This window comes from Cynocephalus volans, chromosome 1 (genome assembly GCF_027409185.1).
Source record: "Cynocephalus volans isolate mCynVol1 chromosome 1, mCynVol1.pri, whole genome shotgun sequence".
NCBI lineage: Eukaryota > Metazoa > Chordata > Mammalia > Dermoptera > Cynocephalidae > Cynocephalus > Cynocephalus volans.
Window position 1 is genome coordinate 125,458,819 of NC_084460.1, and position 20,916 is coordinate 125,479,734.

The 20,916-nt window shown below is 43.1% G+C and overlaps 2 protein-coding genes across 2 annotated transcripts in view; one reads left to right on the top strand and one right to left on the bottom strand.

The window, feature by feature from the left end:
- The window catches only part of POPDC2 (popeye domain containing 2), a 75,949-nt gene extending 67,118 nt beyond the window's left edge, over positions 1-8,831 (top strand). Inside the window, exon 4 of the mRNA XM_063115307.1 lies at positions 8,039-8,831. Coding sequence (XP_062971377.1) covers positions 8,039-8,091 — 53 coding nt within the window. The 3' untranslated portion in view covers positions 8,092-8,831. The remainder of the gene's footprint in view (positions 1-8,038) is intronic.
- PLA1A (phospholipase A1 member A) overlaps positions 1-13,185 on the bottom strand; it is a 33,539-nt gene extending 20,354 nt beyond the window's left edge. Inside the window, exon 1 of the mRNA XM_063115278.1 lies at positions 13,062-13,185. Within this exon, the coding sequence (XP_062971348.1) occupies positions 13,062-13,134 (73 nt within the window). The 5' untranslated portion in view covers positions 13,135-13,185. The remainder of the gene's footprint in view (positions 1-13,061) is intronic.
- Between the last annotated feature and the right edge of the window lie 7,731 nt (positions 13,186-20,916).

Here is a 20,916-nt window from a genome sequence, read left to right on the forward strand (position 1 = left end):
CAGTCTGTGGCACTTTGTTATGGCAGCTCTTGCAAACTCATAGAGGTTTCTAAAAAGAACCCTGAGCAACCAGGTGAGTAGCTGTCCTGGGGACTAGGCTCACCCTGGTCTGAGCACCCTTCCCCTGAGGATTTCAAAACCCCTATTCCAACCTAATGACGTCTTGTCCTCATGAGTAGTCCAGAGCCTTCCAGTGTGCAGCCCATGGCTGCGTAGCCAGACAGTGGAGAGCAGCCTCAATAACCTGCACCTACTCTACAGCATCTTACCACAGATACTTTTAAACTGGGTCTTTTCTGGCCAAGGCCATTGAAGCACCTTTTAAAATACCGAACAGAAAAACACTACATGAAACTCCTGTTTCCCAAGGAACTAAAAATCTGGCCCATCTTCAATACGCGGGTTCCCACCCCCATGTCCATTTCTGTGATGAAGAGGTGCAGCACCTGACTCCCCAACATCCTGCAGGGAGAGGCTGGTCGGAGCAGCAGGGTGCACACTGACCTGCTGCATGCGGCCCAGTGGTGGCACCGTGGGCAGCTACCTGGCATTACTGCCCGCATAGAACAAAGTGATTCACAGAATCAGTGCTTCAGAGGAGAGGTCCAGACTGCAGACTTCGTGCAGGCCCCTTCGCAGAGAAGACGGCAGTTTTAGGTTTCTGGAGCAGATGTCTGCCATCAGAAGTAAGTGGGGAGCCCTTGTATATGGGTATGTACTTGGGGTGCACTGGGATGTGGTGTGAGAGTGGATGGTGGGAACTGTGCCCTTAGAGAATATGTCATGCAGCGAGGCTTCTGGAGCATCACTGAGTGGACCACAGGTTTCTCCATCACCTCTTTTGAGCTCCAGACATCGTCTCCAGCCCCCTTGCATAGCTCTTCTGAGCAGCCAGGTCTTGGATGCTGCTGGGATCAAGCCTCCTCTGAGAGTGCAGCTCCCCATGCTCCTTAGCCTGCAACTCAGGCTTCTACAGTACATGAGAGAGAGAGAGAGATGCCTGACTCTGCTGCTTTACCTGCCTTTCCCAGCCTTGGCTCTTTAAAGAAAGGATGAAAAGACTCTGCTTGAGCATGAGATTTAAACTATATAAATTAATAAATTTTGGTCACGTAGGGAAGCCTGCATCCATCAATCAGAGAATTAAGAGATGAGCATAATATGCCACAGAGCAAGCCCCAATAATCACCAAACAATCAATACCATCCAGACAATATTATCTCAATAAAGTGGAATAAAATTAGAAGTCAGTAACAAAAGTTATTTTGCAATACATTTGGAGATGTAAAAACACCCTTCAAGCAATGTATGGGTTAAAAGAATAATCCCAATGGAAATTAAGGAATAGTAAAACCTAAATGACAATAAAACCAATACATATCAAAACTTGCAGAAAGTGGCTAAAACAGCACTTAGGGGTATTGAAATAATTAATCAGGAGGCTATTAGACTGAGGCAGCTCTAGCACCCTACATAAGCAAACCAAAATCCAACCACAAGCTGCCAACTAACTTCTAACTAGGGACTTTAAGAATACAGGGCCGAGCCCGTGGCGCACTGGGAGAGTGCGGCGCTGGGAGCGCGGCGACGCGCCAGCCGCGGGATCGGATCCTACATAGGAATGGCCGGTGCACTCACTGGCTGAGTGCCGGTCACGAAAAGACAAAAAAAAGAGAGAGAGAGAATACAGCTCCACTTCAACCAATCAGATATTTTCATCTTATAAAAGTTTCCCCCTCTCATCCCTTTGGTGGAGCCCTGAACCACTGGCAGTCTGGAGCGGCCTGATTCACGATCACTGTTGGCTCAAACTGTTCAAAATTCTAATGTGCCTAAGTTTATCTTTTAACAGGGGGAAATGTATAATCTTAAATGCAAATATTAGAAGGAAAGAAGGAAAAGATTTAGATAAAGTAAGTTAATCTTTTAATTCAGAAAAGAACAGCACAGCAACTCCAAATAAAATACGAGGAAAGAAATATAAAGGTAACAGTTGAAATTGAAGAAATAGAAAACAAGGATATATGAGCGACATTGCTAGCAACTCAGTCACTGAAATTTCTCAGGCCAAACTTCCTGGAGACATTTTTGACTCTTCCCTTTCTCTCACTTCCCACATACAAATGGTAAGTAAACCCTGTCGGCTCTACCATCAGAATAAAATATTCAGAGTTCAACCATTCTCACCACCTAGCTGTTTACCACCTTGGTCCGAGCCACCATCATCCTTCAAAATTATTGCCATAGCCTGTGGCTACTTTTCCTGCCTTTGCTCTCAGGCCTTCAGTCTATTTGCAGCACAGTAGCCAAGATTATCCTTTCAAAAGTAGATCCAGTCATGTCACCATCTGTGCAAAAGCTTGCAAGGCATTTTTGACTCAGAATAAAATCGGGAAGTCCTAACAATGGACTGACCACACGGCCCTAAGTGATCTACCTCGGGAGGGCTTTGCTGTGTCCTGATGTCGATCACTCCCTTCCAGCCAGGTGTCCTTCTTGCTCTTCCTCATTCTAGCAGGTTCCGTCCTGCCTCAGGGTCTGTGCACTGGCTGTTCCTTCTTCCTGGCATGCGTTTCCCTTAGATTCCCATAGTTAATTCCCTCCCCTCCCTCGATGCTGTCTTCTCTACTCCAACCACCCTATTTAAATTGTAACCTGCTTATCTGTGCTGCTCACCCCACTTCTCTCAGTCTTCCTTACCAGGAGCTACTTACTCCTATAGCAATTAGCACCTTCTAATCTACTGTGGAATTTACTTATTTATTACAATTACTACCGATTGACTGTGTCTCCACACTAGAATATATTTTCAAACAAGGCAGGGATTTTTATTCATTTTATTCACTCTACTGCCTAGAATAGTGCCTGCCCCCTCCCCCTGCCCCCAACCCAAAAGCTGGTTCTTTGAAAAGAATAATAAACTAGATGTACTTTTGATAAGACGAAGTAAGAAAAAAAAGGAAGTCACAGTAAACAACATCAGGAATAAAAAGGGGGTATAAATATAGACTCAGTAGTTTTTTTAAACCATAAAAGGACATGTTTATACCCATGTGAAAGTTGAAAATGCAGATATTTTTCTAGAAAATGGATAATCACCTAGAAGACTATAACTTACCAAAACTTAGTTAAGAAAGAAAAAACAGAAAATCACATGTAAAACTATAGTGTAAAGGAATTGAAACCGTAGTTTTAAATCTATTCATCAAAAAACTCTAACACACCAGACAGTTTTAGAGAAGAGTCCTACCAACCCTGCAATCCTGATCTTACACATACGGTTATACAGAATAGAAAACGGGAGACAGAATCCCAACTCATTCTACGAGAGCCACCAAACTACCAAAACTAGACAAGGACAGAAGGAGAAAGAAAGGCTAAGGCCAATTGCACTTATAAACATAGACACAAAATTCCTAGATAAAATAGCAGCAAATCTAAATCCATCGAGGACAACAAGAACAAAAAGTACGTCATAGACAAGCAGGGTTGAATTCAAGGAATACAAGGATGTTTTAACGTTAGAAAATGTATTAATGTAATTCACATATGAATAAACTAAACAAGAATATGCCCATCTCAACAAATACAGAAAAAAAGAACACTTGATAAAATTCAACTCTAAACACTCCTTCACATAAGAAAGGATGTCTACCAAAGCCCATTGCAAGGATCAGACTTACTGGTGAACCATTAGAAATATTCCATTTAGAACTGAGAACAAACAGGAGTGTCTGCAATCACTGCTTCTATCAAATATTTCACTGGAGACAGTGAAACAAGATAGTAAAATGAGATAAAAGTTAGAAAGTTTGAAAAGGAAGGAAAAAAAATACCGATTATTTGAAGATGATAAAACTATTGATCATTCAAGAATGTGGAACATGGTGCAGTGAATCATATTCAAGTACCCCTCCCCCAACCACCACTCCAACCAGAGAGCAATGACAGATGAGTATCAAAGGAGAGAGAAAGCAAGACATTGACAATCTCAAATGTAAAAATATTGCCATGAACAAGAAAAAGAACAGAAATGCAGAATGGTACTGGGTTTCAGGTCTGGGAGAAGTCAGTGATTGTAAGATTTCAGCTCTGTGAGGTAAAAAGGGTCCAAAAGTGCTCTAGGACAGACATGAAGGACCAGCACCAGGCTTACCTTTGGTAGCTGGTAGTGGAGAGGGGCTCCCCAACTCAGGTAGTGGAGAGGGGCTCCCCAACTCAGGAAGGAAGGCTAAAAACAAAAGCAAAACAAACAAAAACCAGCTACTGACTTATTGCCTAGGGCTATAGTTTTTCTCGTTTGTTTTGTTTTGTTTTTTCATTTTTTGTAGCCCTCTACCAATTTCTCATTAGCCCCACTTCCCCTCCCCTTTCCCACCTCTGGTGGCTTCAGTTCCATTTGCTCCTTTCAAAGTTCAGCAAATGATTGTGATTGTTTCTTCCTTCCTTCCTTCCTCCTCCCTTTCTTTCTTTCCTTTTTAGCTCTCACTTATGAGTGAGGACGTGCGGTATTTCTCTTTCTGTGCCTGGCTCATTTCACTTAACATAATTTTCTCTGAGGTTATCCATGTTGCTGTAAATGGTGGGATTTCATTCCTTTTTATAGCAGAGTAGTATTCCATTGTGTATATACACCACACTTTCCTTATCCAGTCATCTGGAAATGGACAGTTATGTTGATTCCAACTCTTACCTATTGTAAATGGAGCTGCAATAAGCATGGGAGTTCAGGTATCCCTTTGACATGATGATTTCCATTGCTTTGGATAGACACCCAACAGTAGGATTGCTGGCTTGTATGGTACTTCTATCTGTAGTTCTTTGAGGAATCTCCATACTGTCTTCCATAATGGCTGCACTGATTTTCAGTCCCACCAACAATGTAAGAGGGTTCTTCTTTCTCCATATCCTTGCCAGCATTTGTTATTCACTGTCTTTTTGATAATGGCCAGTCTAACTGGTGTAAAATGATATTTCAATGTGATTTTGATTTGATGATGCTTAGTAATGTTGAGCATTTTTTCATGTGTCTATTGGCCATTTGTATATCTTCCTTTGAGAAATTCCTGTTCAGCTCTTTGCCCATTTTTTAATTGGGTTACTTGTTTTTTTAACTGTTAAGCTGTTTGAGTTCTTGTATATTCTGGATGTTAATCCCATGTTGGATGCATATATTTTCTCCCATTCTGTAGGCTGTCTTTTTGCTCTGTTTACTGTTTCTTTTGGTGTGCAGAAGCTTTTTAATTTGATATAATCCCATTTTTTTCTTCTGTTGCCTATGTTTTTAGGTCTTATTCATAACCTCTTTGCCCAGTCCTACTTCCTAAAGTGTTTCCCCTATGTTTTCTTTTAGGAGTTTTATAGTTTGAGGTCTTTTATAAATCTTTAATCCAGTTTGAGTTGATTTTGGTATATGGTGAGAGGTACAGGTCTAGTTTCATTCTTCTACATATGGATGTCCGGTTTTACCAGCACCATTTATTGAAGAGGCAGTCTTTCCCTAGTGTTGCCCTTGTCAAATATCCCAGCTCCTGTTGCCCTTGTCAAATATCCATTGGCTATAAGTATGTGGGTTGATTTCTGGGTTCTCTATTCTGTTCCATTTGAGTGTCTGTTTTTATGCCAGTTCCATGCTGTTTTGGTTATAATAGCTTTGTACTGTAATTTGAAGTCAGGTAGTTTCATGCTTCTGGCTTTATTTATTTATTTATTTATTTGCTCAGGATTTATTTGGCTACTCAAGGTCTTCTGTTTTTCCCTATGTATGTTAGGATTGTTTTTTCTATTTTAATGAAGAATGTCATTGGTATTTTGATGGGGATCACTTTGGGTAGTATGGACATTTTCATAATGTTAATTCTTCCAATCCAAGAGCATGGAATGGCTTCCCATCTTTTGTGTCCTCTTTAATTTCTTTCAGCAGTGATTTGTAGTTCTCATTGTAGCGATCTTTCAACTCCTTGGTTAATTGATCCCTAGGTATTTTATTTTTTTGATGACTATTGTGAATAGGCTGGCATTCTTGATTTCTTTTTCTACTAGTCCATCTTTGGAGTGTAAAAACGCTACTGATTTTTGCATGTTGATTTTTTATCCTACAGCTTTGCTGAAATTGTTTATCAACTCTAAGGGTTTTTGGCCGAGTCTTTAGGTTTTCTACATATAGGATCATGTCATCTGCAAATAGGAACAGTTTGACTTTGCCTTTCCCAATCTGGTTGCCCATTTTTTCTTTCTCTTGCCTGATTGCCCTGGCTGGTACTTCTAATACTATATTAAATAGGAGTGGTAGGAGTGGGTATCCTTGTCTACTACAGTTTATTTAGGGAGGCAGAATGGAAAGACAAGGCCTCACTAACAGGAGCTTAGACAACCCACCTGATTGGCACCCTGACTGAGAGTCCAAAGATGGAGAGGGCAGAAGGGGAGTGGGGGGAGAGGAGAGGCCAGCATGGATCTTTTCATTGAAAATTAAAATGAAACTAATCTAGTATGTTAGAAGTGAAGTATAACAGTTCTCTTTGGGGTGGTAGTGACTAAAAGAAGGTATAGGGTTGGGTTTTAGGACCCTGGTAATGTTTCATTTCTTGATCTGCATGTTGGTTATACAGATGAGTTCACTCTGAAAATTCATTAATCTGTGTAGTAATTGGAGCCAAGGGAAAGCTTTCTCTTCACCCTTGAAGGTTCTCTAAAACTCACTGACAAATTCAGATTAAGATGGAGAAAAGGCATAACAAATTTTATTTTAACATGCATAGCATGGGGGAATTGCAGAATGATTGCCCAATAACCTAGTGGGGTACAGATGCTTACATACCCCTCTTTACAGGGAAAGGGGAGATGGGGGTGTAGGACTAAATGATTTTGGGGGGGACTCAATGGGCCTGGAGAACATATAATCGCCTGGGACAAAGTATATACTGAATGGGACCAAAATAGAAGACAATGGTGTGTGACAAAAGTTTGTCCATGTGTGTTGACAGTCTTCCTGAGATACGAGTTACGTTAATGAAAACTCAGAGAAAGGACCAGAGATAATTGTCTTCTTCTTTGGCAGGTCTAGACTTTAGGTAGATAAGGGAACAACTGTATTTTGTCTGTGCTTTGGAGAGTGACAGAGGATTGAGGGACAGGAGGGGTGGGGAATGTCGGAGAAACCTTGAGGCTACTCTATTCCAGCACGTCAAAGCACCACCACATTCTGAGGTAACAGCCTCTAAATCCCAACATAATAATTTGTGAACTTTTCTGTACGTATGTTGTACTTCAATAAAAAGTTTACTTAGAAATGAGCCTGCAAACAAAATGTTTAAATATATTAAGAAATCAAATATTTGCAAAGATAGTCAATAAAACCAATAAGTGGATCACAAACTCATTCCAGATGAAATAAGCTTTAAAAAGCCTTTAAATACTTTAAAATAAGTATGCTAAAAATAAAGGGGTAAAAATAAAGACAGAGCATAAGAAATTATGAAATAGAAACAGGCATAAATGATAAAATAAGATACATAGGAAAAAGCTAATTAGAAAATTGGAAATGAAAAAAATCAAATAAAAAAGAAATCAATACTGTAATATCTAGCACAGAGTTAAAAAATCAATATTATAATATCTAGCACAGAAGTAAAAGAAACTTTTAAAATATAAAAGTGCAGTTAAAAAGTACAGACAGTAGATGGAGAGGCTCCAACATTATCTGATGGTTGTTCTCTGGAAGAGAAAAATGGGAGACAAAGCAGTATTCTGAAAAGATAATTGCTAAGAATTTCCATAACTTAGAAAAAGGTATGAGTTCTCCAGAAAGAGAAATACTGCGTGTTCTCACTCACATGTGGAAGCTAAGAAAGTGGATGACACAGAAGTAGGAGTAGCATGGTGGTTACCAGAGGCTGGAAAGGGCAGGAGGGAGGTGGGATGGGGAGAGGTGGGCTAACAAATACAAAAACACAGCTAGAGGGGGGAATACTGTCTAGAGCTCTATCACTGTGGGGCGACTATAATTAACAACTATTTATTGTATAATTTCCATTAGGTAGAAGAGAGGATTTTGAATGTTCCCAGCACAAAGAAATGAGAAATATTTGAAGTAATGGAAAAAAAAAAATCTGGTTGCCAGGGTTTCAGCGGAGGAAGGAGGGACGGACGGACGGAAAGGTGGAGCACAGAGGACACTTAGGGCAGAGAAACTACTCTGTACGATGCTGTAATGGTGAATGCGTAACATCAGGCATTTGGCAAAGCCCATAAAACTGTACAACACAAAGAGGGAACCCTAAGGTAAAGCTGTATATGTATAAAAATGTATAATAATATATCAATATTGGTTCATAATTATAACAAATGTACCACACTAATATAACATGTTATTAATAGGAGATAATGTTTTGTATGTGTATGAGGGGAGGGTATGGGAACTGTCTCTACTTCCTGTTTCATCTCTCTGTAAACCTTAAACTGCTATAAAAAATAGTCTATTACTTATGGAAAAAGTTAATAATTTTATAAAAGGTATGAGTTCTCCAATCAAACATTATTCTTGGGCTGATGAGCAAAATAAAAAAATAAATAAATCTATACTAGGGAGACCATAGAACAACTGTAGAACATCAAGGATTAAAAGATATTCTTAAAAATTCCTAGACAAATAAATGAGAAAACTTGTGACAAATGAATAGTTTTCTAGAAAAATATAATTTACTGAAATGGACTCGAGAATAGAAAACCGAAATAAACTTACCAGCATCAAAAAATTGAATTGGCAACCAAGAGTCTTCTCTGGCCCTAAAATACACTAGAACCAGATGGTTTCATATGAGAACTCCACCAAACATTTAAAATACAGATAATCTCTAGCTTATGTGAAGGTACTTCAAAAAGTTCGTGGAAAAATATAATTAAAAGGTAATATGAATCTTTCCACAATCTTTTTGAAGTACCCTTGTATAAAGTGTTTCATAGAATAGAAACTTATTTTATGAGGTTATAATAACCCTAGAATTAAAACCAGACAAGGGTAGTACAAGAAAAGAAATGATAGACAAATTTCCTTTATAAACGTATATGAAAAATAATAAATATAAGTATAAAAATATGCAAAAATAAAAATAAATGTTGGCAAATCAAATTCGACATTATATTAACAAATATATTATGGAAGAAAAGATAAATGTTTAGGTGACGGATATGCTATCTACTCCAAATGAATCATTGTATAATATATGCATGTATTGACACAGTACACTGTACTCCACAAATATGTACAATTAAAAATAAAATAAAAGTAAATAAATAAAATAAAATTTTATAATGGCTAACATGCCAACCTAAAATATATAATACATCATAGCCAAAGGATTTGTCCCTGGTGATCTTAGTCTGACTGAGCTAGCCCATAAGGTTTAGAAGAAAATATAAGAGAAGTTTGGAGAAAAATAGAATTAAAAGACAATACAAATCTTTCCATGAACTTTTTGAAGTACCTTTGTATATATAATATATATATTATATAAAGAAAAAATATATAGTGAGTCATATTATGCTTTTAGGACTGTGTTAATTTTTGCTATTTGCATGTACTTCCATATATGACTGGTATCTTTAATTTTTTTTAATGTTTGAATCTTAAAAATTGCAATTTCCACTTGGGTTCACTTTATTTCCATGACCTGCCGGGCTGGCCAATGGTTTATAAGCAATAGGAAGGAGGGGTATAGAATTAAAAACTGGCTTTCCAAGTCTGAAAAGAGCCCAGATTTTCCATTCTTGGGCCTGAGTGCTGAACAAGTGTTAAAGGAAAGTTACTTATTTAAAGTCCTGGTAGCACCCCCGTTTCCTTGATGGAAAGTGAATCTCAGGACATATACGCACAGAGCTACTTTTGCCCTTCCGGACTGCTCGTGGTCCACGTGGGTTGACTGTTGATCTGTAAATACTAGAAAGTGCTCCTCTACAGTCCTACCTTTACCTGTTTTAGATATGTTCTGTAGATTGGTATCCCACATACATTTCTGTGCATACAAGTATTCTCTTGCTAAAACAGTTTTGATTATGTGGCTTGACCAAGAAGGAATGCGGTGCTGCGGCAGAGACACAGTTGGCTTAAAACCACAACCAGACACTTTGTTCTCAAATGTGGAGATAACAGCGGAGCCATCAGTGTGTGCGTGGGGCTGTGGGCTCCCTCCTCCATGCTCCTCAAAAGGACTCTGCAGTGTCGGGGAAGGGCTGACCGGATGGGGCTCTTGCCAGACACACAGGGTACAGAATCAATGCCTATTAAAAGCCCAGGCTGGTCATTGAGAGGCTGGCGTCCCAGGCTGCTTCTCCCCAGCTGCCTCGCCCCCAGCTCAGCATTGCGGGGCCTCAGCTTCCTGCCTCTTCTGAGCTCCAGCCTCTTCAGCAGTTGGAGCTGGTTCTCAGATGATCTGTGGATCACCGTGTCCGTGGTCTAACTGAACTGGCCCACTTCTGGACTCCTTCGTTGGCTGAATTGTTGTTTCAGGGCTAGTGTCACATAACTAAGTGGAGGTGGGGGCTGCAAGCTGCTCAATTTCTTTCCTCTCAGCAACCAAGGCTTCTGGGATACCAGCCAAAACTGCCCTTAGGGAGCTGGACTCTAGAGGTGAAAGCAGAAATAAACAGGAAACCCCACAGGAAACAGGACATGAGACCTGTGACTAGGAAACCCAGGTGCTGAGAGAACACACAGAAGGCCACCTTCCCCACATGGGGGAACACTTGTGAAACCATCTAGAGCAGGAGACACCTGAGCCGGCCTAGAAGCATGAGAGACGGTTTGATCAAGGAGCAATCTCAACAATCTTGACCCCCGCAGACCAAGGAAAGACCTGGGTGTGACCTGGGCTGCCATGAAATGTTGTGCAGACACTCAGCCAAAAGTGAGTGGAGGCCGAACTTCCACAGAGGCCCGTGTGGCCGGCTGCTGCCCTGGTGTGACAGAGGGATTCTCACCTTGGTACCACCCTCCCTCACATTCAATAATTTCTCCCTTTCCTTTACCTTGATCTCTCTGCCTCTCCCATTCTCTTTTTTCCCACCTACTTCCTTTAGACTACCTTAAAGCAATTATGTTCTTTTTCCTTCTGACTTTGGCACATGTCTATCACTCTCTGCCACACACACAATTTCTATCTCTGCCTATCCACTAACTCATTTAATTTCTAAGATAATACTTTTAAAAGTAAGAATAGGAAACATTAATTTCATAAACAGTGTCACCGTTGACAATGATACACTCAGTTAAGGTGGGAAAAGAAGAGAAGTAGATGGGAAATAGAGACTGCCTCACTAGATAGATGTGAAGAGAAAGACAACAGAGACAAAGGCAAAGGCACAGGGAAGAACCCCCGAGGCCTCACTAACAAGTTATCATAAGCTCTCTGTGCATGGGGCTTCTAGGGTGATTCCCATACATGTGGTTGGAACTGGATCAGCTTTTGCCCTGATCCCAACCCTGCTTTCTGGTTCAGGATTTCTGTGCCTGAGGCTCCAGGCTTGCTGAGAAATTAGGTTGCAAAAAGAGTTTGAAGGCACTCTACTGCTAGCCCTCCTACCCCTCGAGCTTCAAATCAGGACAACCAGCAAATGCCTTCTAGCGCCTAAGCAGGCATGGAGCTGCTGAGCAGGGACGGGGTGGCTCATGACAGCTCTGTTCCCTCAATTTCCATTAGCCCAGGCAAACATTCACTAACAAGAAAATCACCAGAGAATAACCAACTGCAACTGGAGAATGTCAGATTCTGCCCACAGATATCTCTTTAGTCCTTAAAGCATTACCATCTGGTAAGAATGACCTCCAATGACAGGTATAGAAAAGAAGTCACTTTTTCAAAGTCATACAACTATTAAGAAATGGAGCCAGGATTCAAATCCAGGTTAGTCTGACCCAGGGCCTATGCCCATCTGCTCAACACATTGCGTCCCCTAAGCAGCAATGCAGCAACATTCATTGAGCATCTGCTGTATACAGAGCACAGTACTAAGTGTGCTAAAAGAGGCAGAAGCCCCAAATCCTCACCTGATGGGAAGAAGTGATTGAGGTGGGAGAAAGCACACATGAAGCTAATCAGCATCTTTTAAATGCCTCCCATGAAAGCAGGTAGAGAACACACTCTTGCAAGTTGAACTTTGGATCAGGGGGAGGGGTGCTGAGTGGAGGAGTGGGTGTTGCAAGGGAGACGTGAATCATGCAAGCCCTCCCGGAGGATGTGAAATTAACCCAAGGGTAGTATGAGCAACTCCAGGCAGAAGGACCGGCACACTTGAAAGCCGGGCAATGAGAATCAAGCACGTTGTGGAGAAGGCAGAAAAGCAGTTTGCTTTGGGGAGCAGAGGGAAGGGACCTTTCTGAGGGTGGTGCCACTTCTGGGGTGAGGAGAGTCTTCTGAGAATCTCAGTGCCACGCAGGGTGGAGGTGGAGGCAGTTAATTTGCTATATTAGGCAAGCAGGAGCAGTGGGCTGGTTCTTTACCAGGGTGAAATGTGAGTGGTATCTGATAAAGTGCGAATGATGTCTGATGGAAGTTGTTCTATCAGGCATCTGTGTTAGCAGGGACTAGTTAAAATATATCCAGGAAGGATGACCAACCCGAACTTGAGTTGGGTGGCAAGATTAGAAAGAACTTCTAACAATCTCAATGACAAAATCATTACTGTTTTAAGAAATTTTAATTTTAAAATTAAACATATCTTGGGACAGTGGATATTTTATAGGGTGAAATAAATATTTTGAAATTAATCAAATTTTATTTTCTTATAGTCATCCTGACTCATGTAAGGTAAAAAGGACTATAATGCAGGTTTTAGAAAGATGAGTCAGATAACCAGGGGAAGTTCAATTCTTGTGACCTGAGCAAGCGTCCTGTTCATCTTCATTCCCATTATGATAGTAGGGTTTTCCCCCCTCTTCTAAATTTACCTCAGGAGAGGCAAAGGGCTTTTATGGGACCTTCCAATGGTTAGTAATGCATAAGTAGTTTAAAAAATACAATCACTGACTGAAATAAGTTCCACTCAAGGTCCAAGACCCGGCTTACCTGAACTGCCAATGCTGAGCTGCAAAAGGGGCCCCCACAACCAGAAGTATCTCTCCCACAGGCCTGGAGGCATGGCTGAGCTGGAAGTCTCAGAGCTGGTATGAGGAAAACCCCTACTGTCAAAGAGATCCTGTAACTCACCAAACACCCACTTGGGTCTTACTAATCATTAACTGGCCTCATGACCTGTGAGAAAAAAAATAAACTCTTCCTATTTGTTTAACCTTCAGAGTTTTTGGTTTCTTTTTCTCAATGAAAATAAATACACTTTCCTTTTTTTTTTTTTTTTTAAACCAGGGGACATTGAAACACACTGTCCTTCCTCTCTGAGCCAAAAACAATCAGGAAGTGATTTCCTGAACCTCTCCCACTTCCCATTATGTTAGTAATAATCATGGCAGAAGTCTTTCATCTCTAGGTGGTCACAAAACCCTCATTGTACTGGAGTTATTTGTGGACGTGTTTGTCTCCCTAGGGAGACTGAGCAACTTGAAGGCAAAGAGCTTCTCTTCGTTTTTGACTGCCCAGGGCCTAGCGTGTAGCTGAGCCAATAACACATGCTAAGTGCACATTGAGTGGACAGATGGAAGAAGACGAAGTTTGCCTTTGGCGAGTACTATTCTTTCACAGAATCTTGGGGCTAGAACTAAAGTCCAACCTTTAAGAAGAGATATTCAACTTTCTGAATTCATGAATAAAGAAGCTGGGTAGTAGAAAAAGAAAATGACCTATACAGATCCTGTTGGTAGAAGTGGCACAGCTGGGCCTGGAGCTAGGGTGGTTCCAGTGTACCATGTGACCTCTTCAACCAAAGGAGTGGCAGAAATCACAGGGACTATTTCTAGGCATGTTGGGGGGAGCAGGTATAGGGCAGGACACTTGCCTGGCACTTCCTAAATCATAACATGTTGATGAGAAGCAGACAGCTCAGTGGCAGGGCCAGAGTTATTGTTATTTCTGAACAATAACTCTGGGAAGCAAGTACCATCCACATATGTGTCTTACATAGCTGCTAGGGCATAGAGAGGGTAAGTAATTTGCACAAGGTCATGCAGAGCTGGGATTTAAAGTAGAACAAGCTAGCCCCAGAATCCATGCTCTGAACCACTACACTCTACAGCAACATGGCACTGGTGCCATGCCATCATGGCTGAAGACAAGATAAAAGAATTTTGGAGAGGCCAGTTCTTGCTTCCCTTTGGGCACATGATTCCACAACTCAAGCGCTGCTGCCACCAGGAAGGACCCTGGCAATAAAGAGGGCACAGCAGGAGTCACTACCAAAGACTGCTCTGATGTCAGAGACCAAGCCAGGTTTATTAGTTCAGGTCCTCGGAGAAGAAGATGCCAGGGTGGAACTAGATGTGCAAGAGATTTATTGGGCTAACATCTGTGAAGAATTAGGGGTGCCAAAGATGACGGGGAGAGCTGTTAGATCGTGGTGCAAGTCTGCCACTTGCAGGAGAGTGGGAAGGAGAGAGAGGACCTACATGGGAACAGTCTTACACAGCAGCACAGTTCCCAGAATATTCTGGCCAGGCTGATGGGGAGGCCTCAGGCCAAGTCTCCTGTTAGAGCAGTCCCAAGTCTTGCAGGAAAGGGCTGGGGTCAGTCTCAGCACCGAGACAGAGGTGGATTCAGCAGGCAGCAGCTGGAGCCAGCAATCAGACATGTTCCTGCCAGCAGGAGCCCTGAGGGCTGCATTTTCATGCCACCCACACTGGCCAGAGGTAGTTAATCCAGGGCACCCTTGTGTGTGGCATGCACACAGCTGACATTTAGAGAGCACTTTCCCTTTCACCTTCATCATCCGGTGTGGTGCTTTCCAAGTGGGTCGGAGCGGTCCCTTCCAGGACCACTTGCCTCAGAATCATCCAGGGGATGTAGGACAGATTGCTGGGCCCACTCCAGACACACGGAATGAGAGTCCTTGGGATTGGCCCCAGGACCCTGCAGTACAAACAGCGTGTCTGGTGATTGTGAGCATGCTAAAACCATGCTCTTCCGTTAATCCTTACTATAGCCATCTCCATTTTCCCAGTGAAGAATCCGAAGTTCAGGGGCCTGGGAACACTGCTTGAGGGGGCTGAGGAAGTGGAGTCCTCCTGGAAAGTGAGATTATATATTTTAGAAGGTGAAGATAGAGACCCTTCTACCAGGAGACCCTGAGGGAGACCCACTTATGCTCAGTGCACACTCTCCATCTCTGCTGAGGAGTAAGCCAGCCACAGGTGGGCAGAATCCCAGCCCGCTTGGCTTACTGAGGCATCCCCAGGTCCTAGCACCATGCTTGACACACAGGGAAGGCATTGGACATCTGGTAAGTGTGCTGGTGGCTCCCCACCCCACTCATTCAGAGAAAGGCTCCTAGTCACCCATTTTAAAGTAGAACTAGATGGTTTTATTTGCCTAGGAGCTGGGTACACAGACAGGCAAGCAAGCAACCAAGGACTTGACTCCAATATTCCCTGCTCATTGCTCACTGCTGTGCTCAGAGCCTAGAACAGTGCCTGACATGTAATAGGTACCCATTAAGTACCTATTGAGAGGGAGAGAGAGAAAGAGAGGAAGGGAGGGGGGGAGGAGAAGAGAAGGGAACGGGGAGGAAAACCTACAGGCAATCACTGTGGAATCCACTGGATCGCTTTCAGCCTTCCCCATCTGCCTGGTTCCAGCTCAGAATCCCAGCCTCCTCACCTTCTTTCAGGATCCCTAGCTGACAGTTCCGTAAATGAAATTTACTGATTTATTTTACAGAAGGAGAGGGGAGGAATGGTACATCACTGCCTTCAGTGTGTGTGTAGGGGTTGGGGGTTAGAGCTATAAATATCTTAGGAAATAATAATTCTAGACCTCACCAGTTTATGATTACAAAATAAGGTCACATTAATTTTTTAAAGTGTTTTTAAATAGTTCTACATGCATATGCTTTAAAGAAAATCAAAAAGTACAAAAGCATATGGTGAAAAGTAAATCTCCATTCCCCCTCCTGCCCATTCCCCAGACCCTGTAGAAGGCAGTCAGTATCACCATTTTCTTGCATACCTTTCTAGAGATACTCTGTCTTGCGTTTTTTTGATTTTTACATACTTGTTGACTTACTATGCAAACCCATTTGAACCTCGCTTTTCACTAAACAAAATACTCTGAAGCTGCCTCTTTCTTTAAGATTTCATAGGATCACATTGGATAGAATGTGTCATGGAATTTTAGTGCCCAACCCAAGATGGCTCAAGCCCCTATCCTACTTGATTTTTAGGAAGGCCAGTCTTTTGCCAGGTTCCCCTCCAATGTGAGGTGAAGAACACGATATGGGGGTCTCCACTCCTGATGTCCTGTGCATACTGCACATGAATACATGTGTGTGCACAGACATATACAGGCACACATGCACGTGCACGTGTGCACATGCACACACACACCTCAGAACAGGTCGTAATATACGAGTATAGTGTGGAACAGTTCTCAGGTGGCCTTGGACCAACCCAGTTCTCCCACCATTCTCACTTGCAGTTCTCAAGAATAACTGTAGAATCTGCTGGAAATAGAACATCCTGAGACAGTGGGGAGCTGGCCAGAATAGCCTGGACTCTGTTCCAGCCCCCCATCCCATGCTCCCCAGAAAGAGGATGTCCTTCAGCACTTTAACACAGTGAATCATGTTCCTGGGAATCATGTTCCCGTCTGCCTTCCAGGGTCTCTCAGCTGTGGTGCAAGCAGGGTGCATGACATGAGACTCCGTTTACCCCTGGCAGCTTTCCTGAGCCTCAGGAGACTCTTAGGCTTCTGTCGTCCCTGCTGCCCAGCTGCAAGTAGTAAGCCCACTACATGTAACTCATGTGTTGGGGCATTCTGTCTCGCTGGACTCAGACAACTTGGTACCCAGTGCACAGTGAATCTGCCTCACACACAGGACAATCAAAACCCTTATGATGGAAAAGAACATTTCATACACCAAGCCACAAAATTTTAGCTTTCATTTGAAAACATCTATATTTTGTCTCTACTTTTTCAGAAAGAATAGGTGGAAACCTGCTTCACCTTTGCCCAGACAAAAGGCCACTTGTGGTTTTGCCAGAACAGAGATGCTGTGTGTCTCCGAAGTGACTCCAAGCCTCCAAGTGTTGAGAGTGACTGAAAATAGTTCGTAGCTTTTAAATGACAGTTTGATACTAAAATTCAATGGTTTAGTGTTTGTTCCCTGAGATCTCCTAACTTCAAGTGGAATTGTGAGCCTTGCGGGCTTGTCACTGTGTGTGCAGCACGCCAAGGTGGTACCGTGAGAAGGTTGAAGGGAAAGAAACCCCCGTGGGCCCCCTGGGTTGTGTCAAAAGTTTCCCAAGTGGTTGAAGAAACTGGCTGGAGGTGATCCATCTAGGGGTTTCCCTGAGTCTCTCATTTCACAACAGGCTGGTGGAGAGAAGACACTAGATACATTTATTAACCCCATTTTTACACATGTGGAAACGCAGGCAGAGTGAGGTTAAAATAACTTCCCCCAGGCTACACAAAGTGGCAGAGTGAGGATTTGAATCTGAAAAACTGCCCCCAGTGACCATGTTCTCATCCACTACACTTCACCACAACCCTCAAGGTAGACATTATTAACCCCAGCTTACATTAGTTCTTAGTAACCTGAGGCTTGCAGGAGTCTGGTAGCAGAGCTGGGATTCAATGGCAACTCTTTGCAGAATATCAGAGTTTGCCTTTTCTCAGGCCTAACTGCACAGTAATTACCATGTCCCTGCAATAGGGAAAAAAATGCACATCTGCAGAGAGTGCCCTCCTTCCAGGTCTCCTAGATTCAGGGCTGGTGGAATAAGAGGCACCCTCACCCCAAAACATCACCTCCCCTAGATCAATCTCCAGTGGAAATCATCCTGCTGGAGATTCATTTGTTTGCTCAAGGCATGGTTCCCAACTTCATTCACTCAGGTCCTACCTTCCTATTCCTGCCACATCCACTTATCACCTGTACTAACAAGGACTTAAAGTATTTATTTAAACAAGCTATAATGAGTGTATTTTAGAAGGAAGATTTATTTTAAGAGGATACAACCAGCCCCTGAAGTGGGCTGACAGGTGGATTGTGTCACCTCCACCTGCTGGCATCAGCAGTGGGGGAGGGTTGCCTATATACCAGCCAAAATGATGGGAAACACTGGTTTTGAAGCAAGGTCCTCTATTAATAAACACAAACTTCTATCTGAAGTTCTGTAGATTGGGAGAGACCTAAGGATTCTTTCTCTGATTCTGTCTCCAACTTCCAACAGCTCCATTTCAGACTCATGTTCTTTGGGTGTTAGAGTTGAAAGCCCATGGGATCCAAGTCCAGAGACCCTGAGACGGAGGCACTTGCTGAAACCACCCAGCTAGGACAGGTGATGACACTGAGGCCTGTAAATGTGAAGGAGACCCTTGGCAAATGGGAACGGGTGACCAAACAGTGTGGAGAGAGAAGTTCAGATCATAGCCCATGCATTGGGGTGGGGGGGTCTCCTTGGTGGCCAAGGGGCAGAATGAGGGCAGAGGAAAGGGAGGCTCTCTGGGGAGGGGAGAGGTGTTGAGAGGAGAATGAAGATATGCTGCCCATTCACAATTTTACCAGGCCCAGCTCTGCCCCTCCCTGCCCCTGCTGCTGAATACGGATCTCAAACCCACACGAGCTTTCCTGTGGGCTCCACCACTTCGCTGTGGGAAGAAGGAGCGAACACAGGCTTGCTGCCTTCACCACCTCACACCGTTCTGACTCTGTCTAAGGAATGATCTTCTAATACTTACAGCCAACAATGAGAGTGGGGTAGAGTGCGTGCAAAGAAAGATGGCTTTTGAGACTGTGATACAATAAGAAATGTATATTTGGCCTCTGCCCTCAATTCCTGGTGCCACACTCCTAAAACCCTTGTAGATACAGGTGCTAGGAGAATCTTCTGCTCTAATATTTGGACTTTGACCCTGGTTCCTGACACAGAGTTTCTAAGACATTTGAAATTTCCTGACAGGAGCATCTCACATAGAGTTCTTAAATCCCTTGGAATTTTCTGGGTGATAGGAGCATCTTTTGTCCTAATGAGGTGGGCTCCTGGGCAGCCCCAGGATGGGGGCTGGTTGCCAGGGGAACCAGCCATGTGATTAGAGGATTGGGACTTTTAGTCCCACTCCCTGACTTCTGGGGAGGGGATGGGCTAAAGGTTGAGTTGACCACGAATGGCCAATTATTTAATCAATCATGCCTATGTAATAATCCTCTATAAAAACCCAAGAGGACTGGGTTTGGAGAGTTTCTGGATAACTGAACACATGGAGGTTCCTGGAGGCTGGCGCACGGGGAGGGCGTGGAAGCTCCGTGTCCCTTCCCTGACACCTCACCCTGTACCTCACTTAATCTGTATCCTTTGTAATATCCTTTATAATAAACAGGTAAATGTGTGTGTGTGTGTTTTCCTGAGTTCTGTGAGCTGCTCTAGCAAATTAATAGACTCTGAGGAGGGGGTGTGGGGCCCCCGATCTATAGATGGTTGGTCAGAAGTTCCAGGGACCTGGACTTATGACTGGAATCTGAAGTGGGGGACAGCCTTGGGGACCGAGCCCTCAACCTGTGGGATCTGACATTATCTAGCGTCAGAATTGAATTAAATTAGAGGACAACCAGCTGGTGTCCACGGGAGACCTGCATGGTATGTGGGGAAACAAGCCCCACACATCTGGTGTCAGAAGTGTTGAGTAGGAAAAACATGTTGGTTTGTCTTTTTTCTTATCTCTTATAGAGACAAACAGACCTGGTTAAGTTTAAACCGCAGCTCTACTTCATCCTAGCTGTGTGACTTTGGACAGATGGCAACCTCTCTGAGCCCAACTTCTTCATCTATTAATGGGTTGTTGTGAACTGTCTGACAGGCAACACTCTTCCTCCTGTTCCTTCCCCTTCCCCAAGTGGAAGGAGCCTCACCTACTCCCTAGGTGTCACTCTTCCCAAGCCCCAAGCCCCAAAGATGAAAAAAGTGATGGCAAGGCATGCCCAGTCCCTATCCGAATACTCCTGGATCCTTAGCCAGCCCCCAGGCAGCCATTGCTTGAGGAGGTGGTTTAGGAGCTGGGTTGGACTGTGAAGTCATCAGAGTCTCCATCCCTTTCTCCTAACACCCCAGTAGCTCTGGGGCTGTTTTAAAAAGATGCAAGTTTACATGCTCCAGAGAGGTACAACAAGAAGAGTAAATGGAGAATTTGATGGTTGGAGAAGCTTGGAGAAGGGTGGATGAGGCCGGTGCTAATTTTGCACATCTTAAAAAGAAAATTAGCACCAAGATTTCTAGACAACATCTAGCAACCTTAGGTAACAAAGAAACCAAATGAAGCACCATCACACAGCAGGCCCAAAAGGCATCATCAATCCCTCTAATGTTACATATGACTTATTCTGTTCTTCAGTACACATGTATTAACTTGATAAGCATGACAAATTCGTACTACATCAGACTATTTTTATTGATTTACTTTAACATTAGGCATATAATTTTTATCTTTTTCCCCATTCATTGTCATCTTCCCTCCTTTCTCTCACACCGCCTCTCTCACACACTCACATGTGCACACAAACACACGCGCGCGCACACACACACACACACACACACACACACACACACACACACACACACACTAGCACTCAGTCAGGAGAGAAGGCAGAGCCCACGAGCCCAGATGCAGGTGACAGGCAGAAGTGGTGATGGGACTGTGCAACTGTTCTCTGAAAATTGCTTTTATTTTCTCAGAGAAATAGGAGGCAAGGTCACCAGCTGAGAGTGAGGTCTGGGGAGAAGGTTTGAGAAAAAGGAGTCTGAAAGCCTAAACTCTTTGT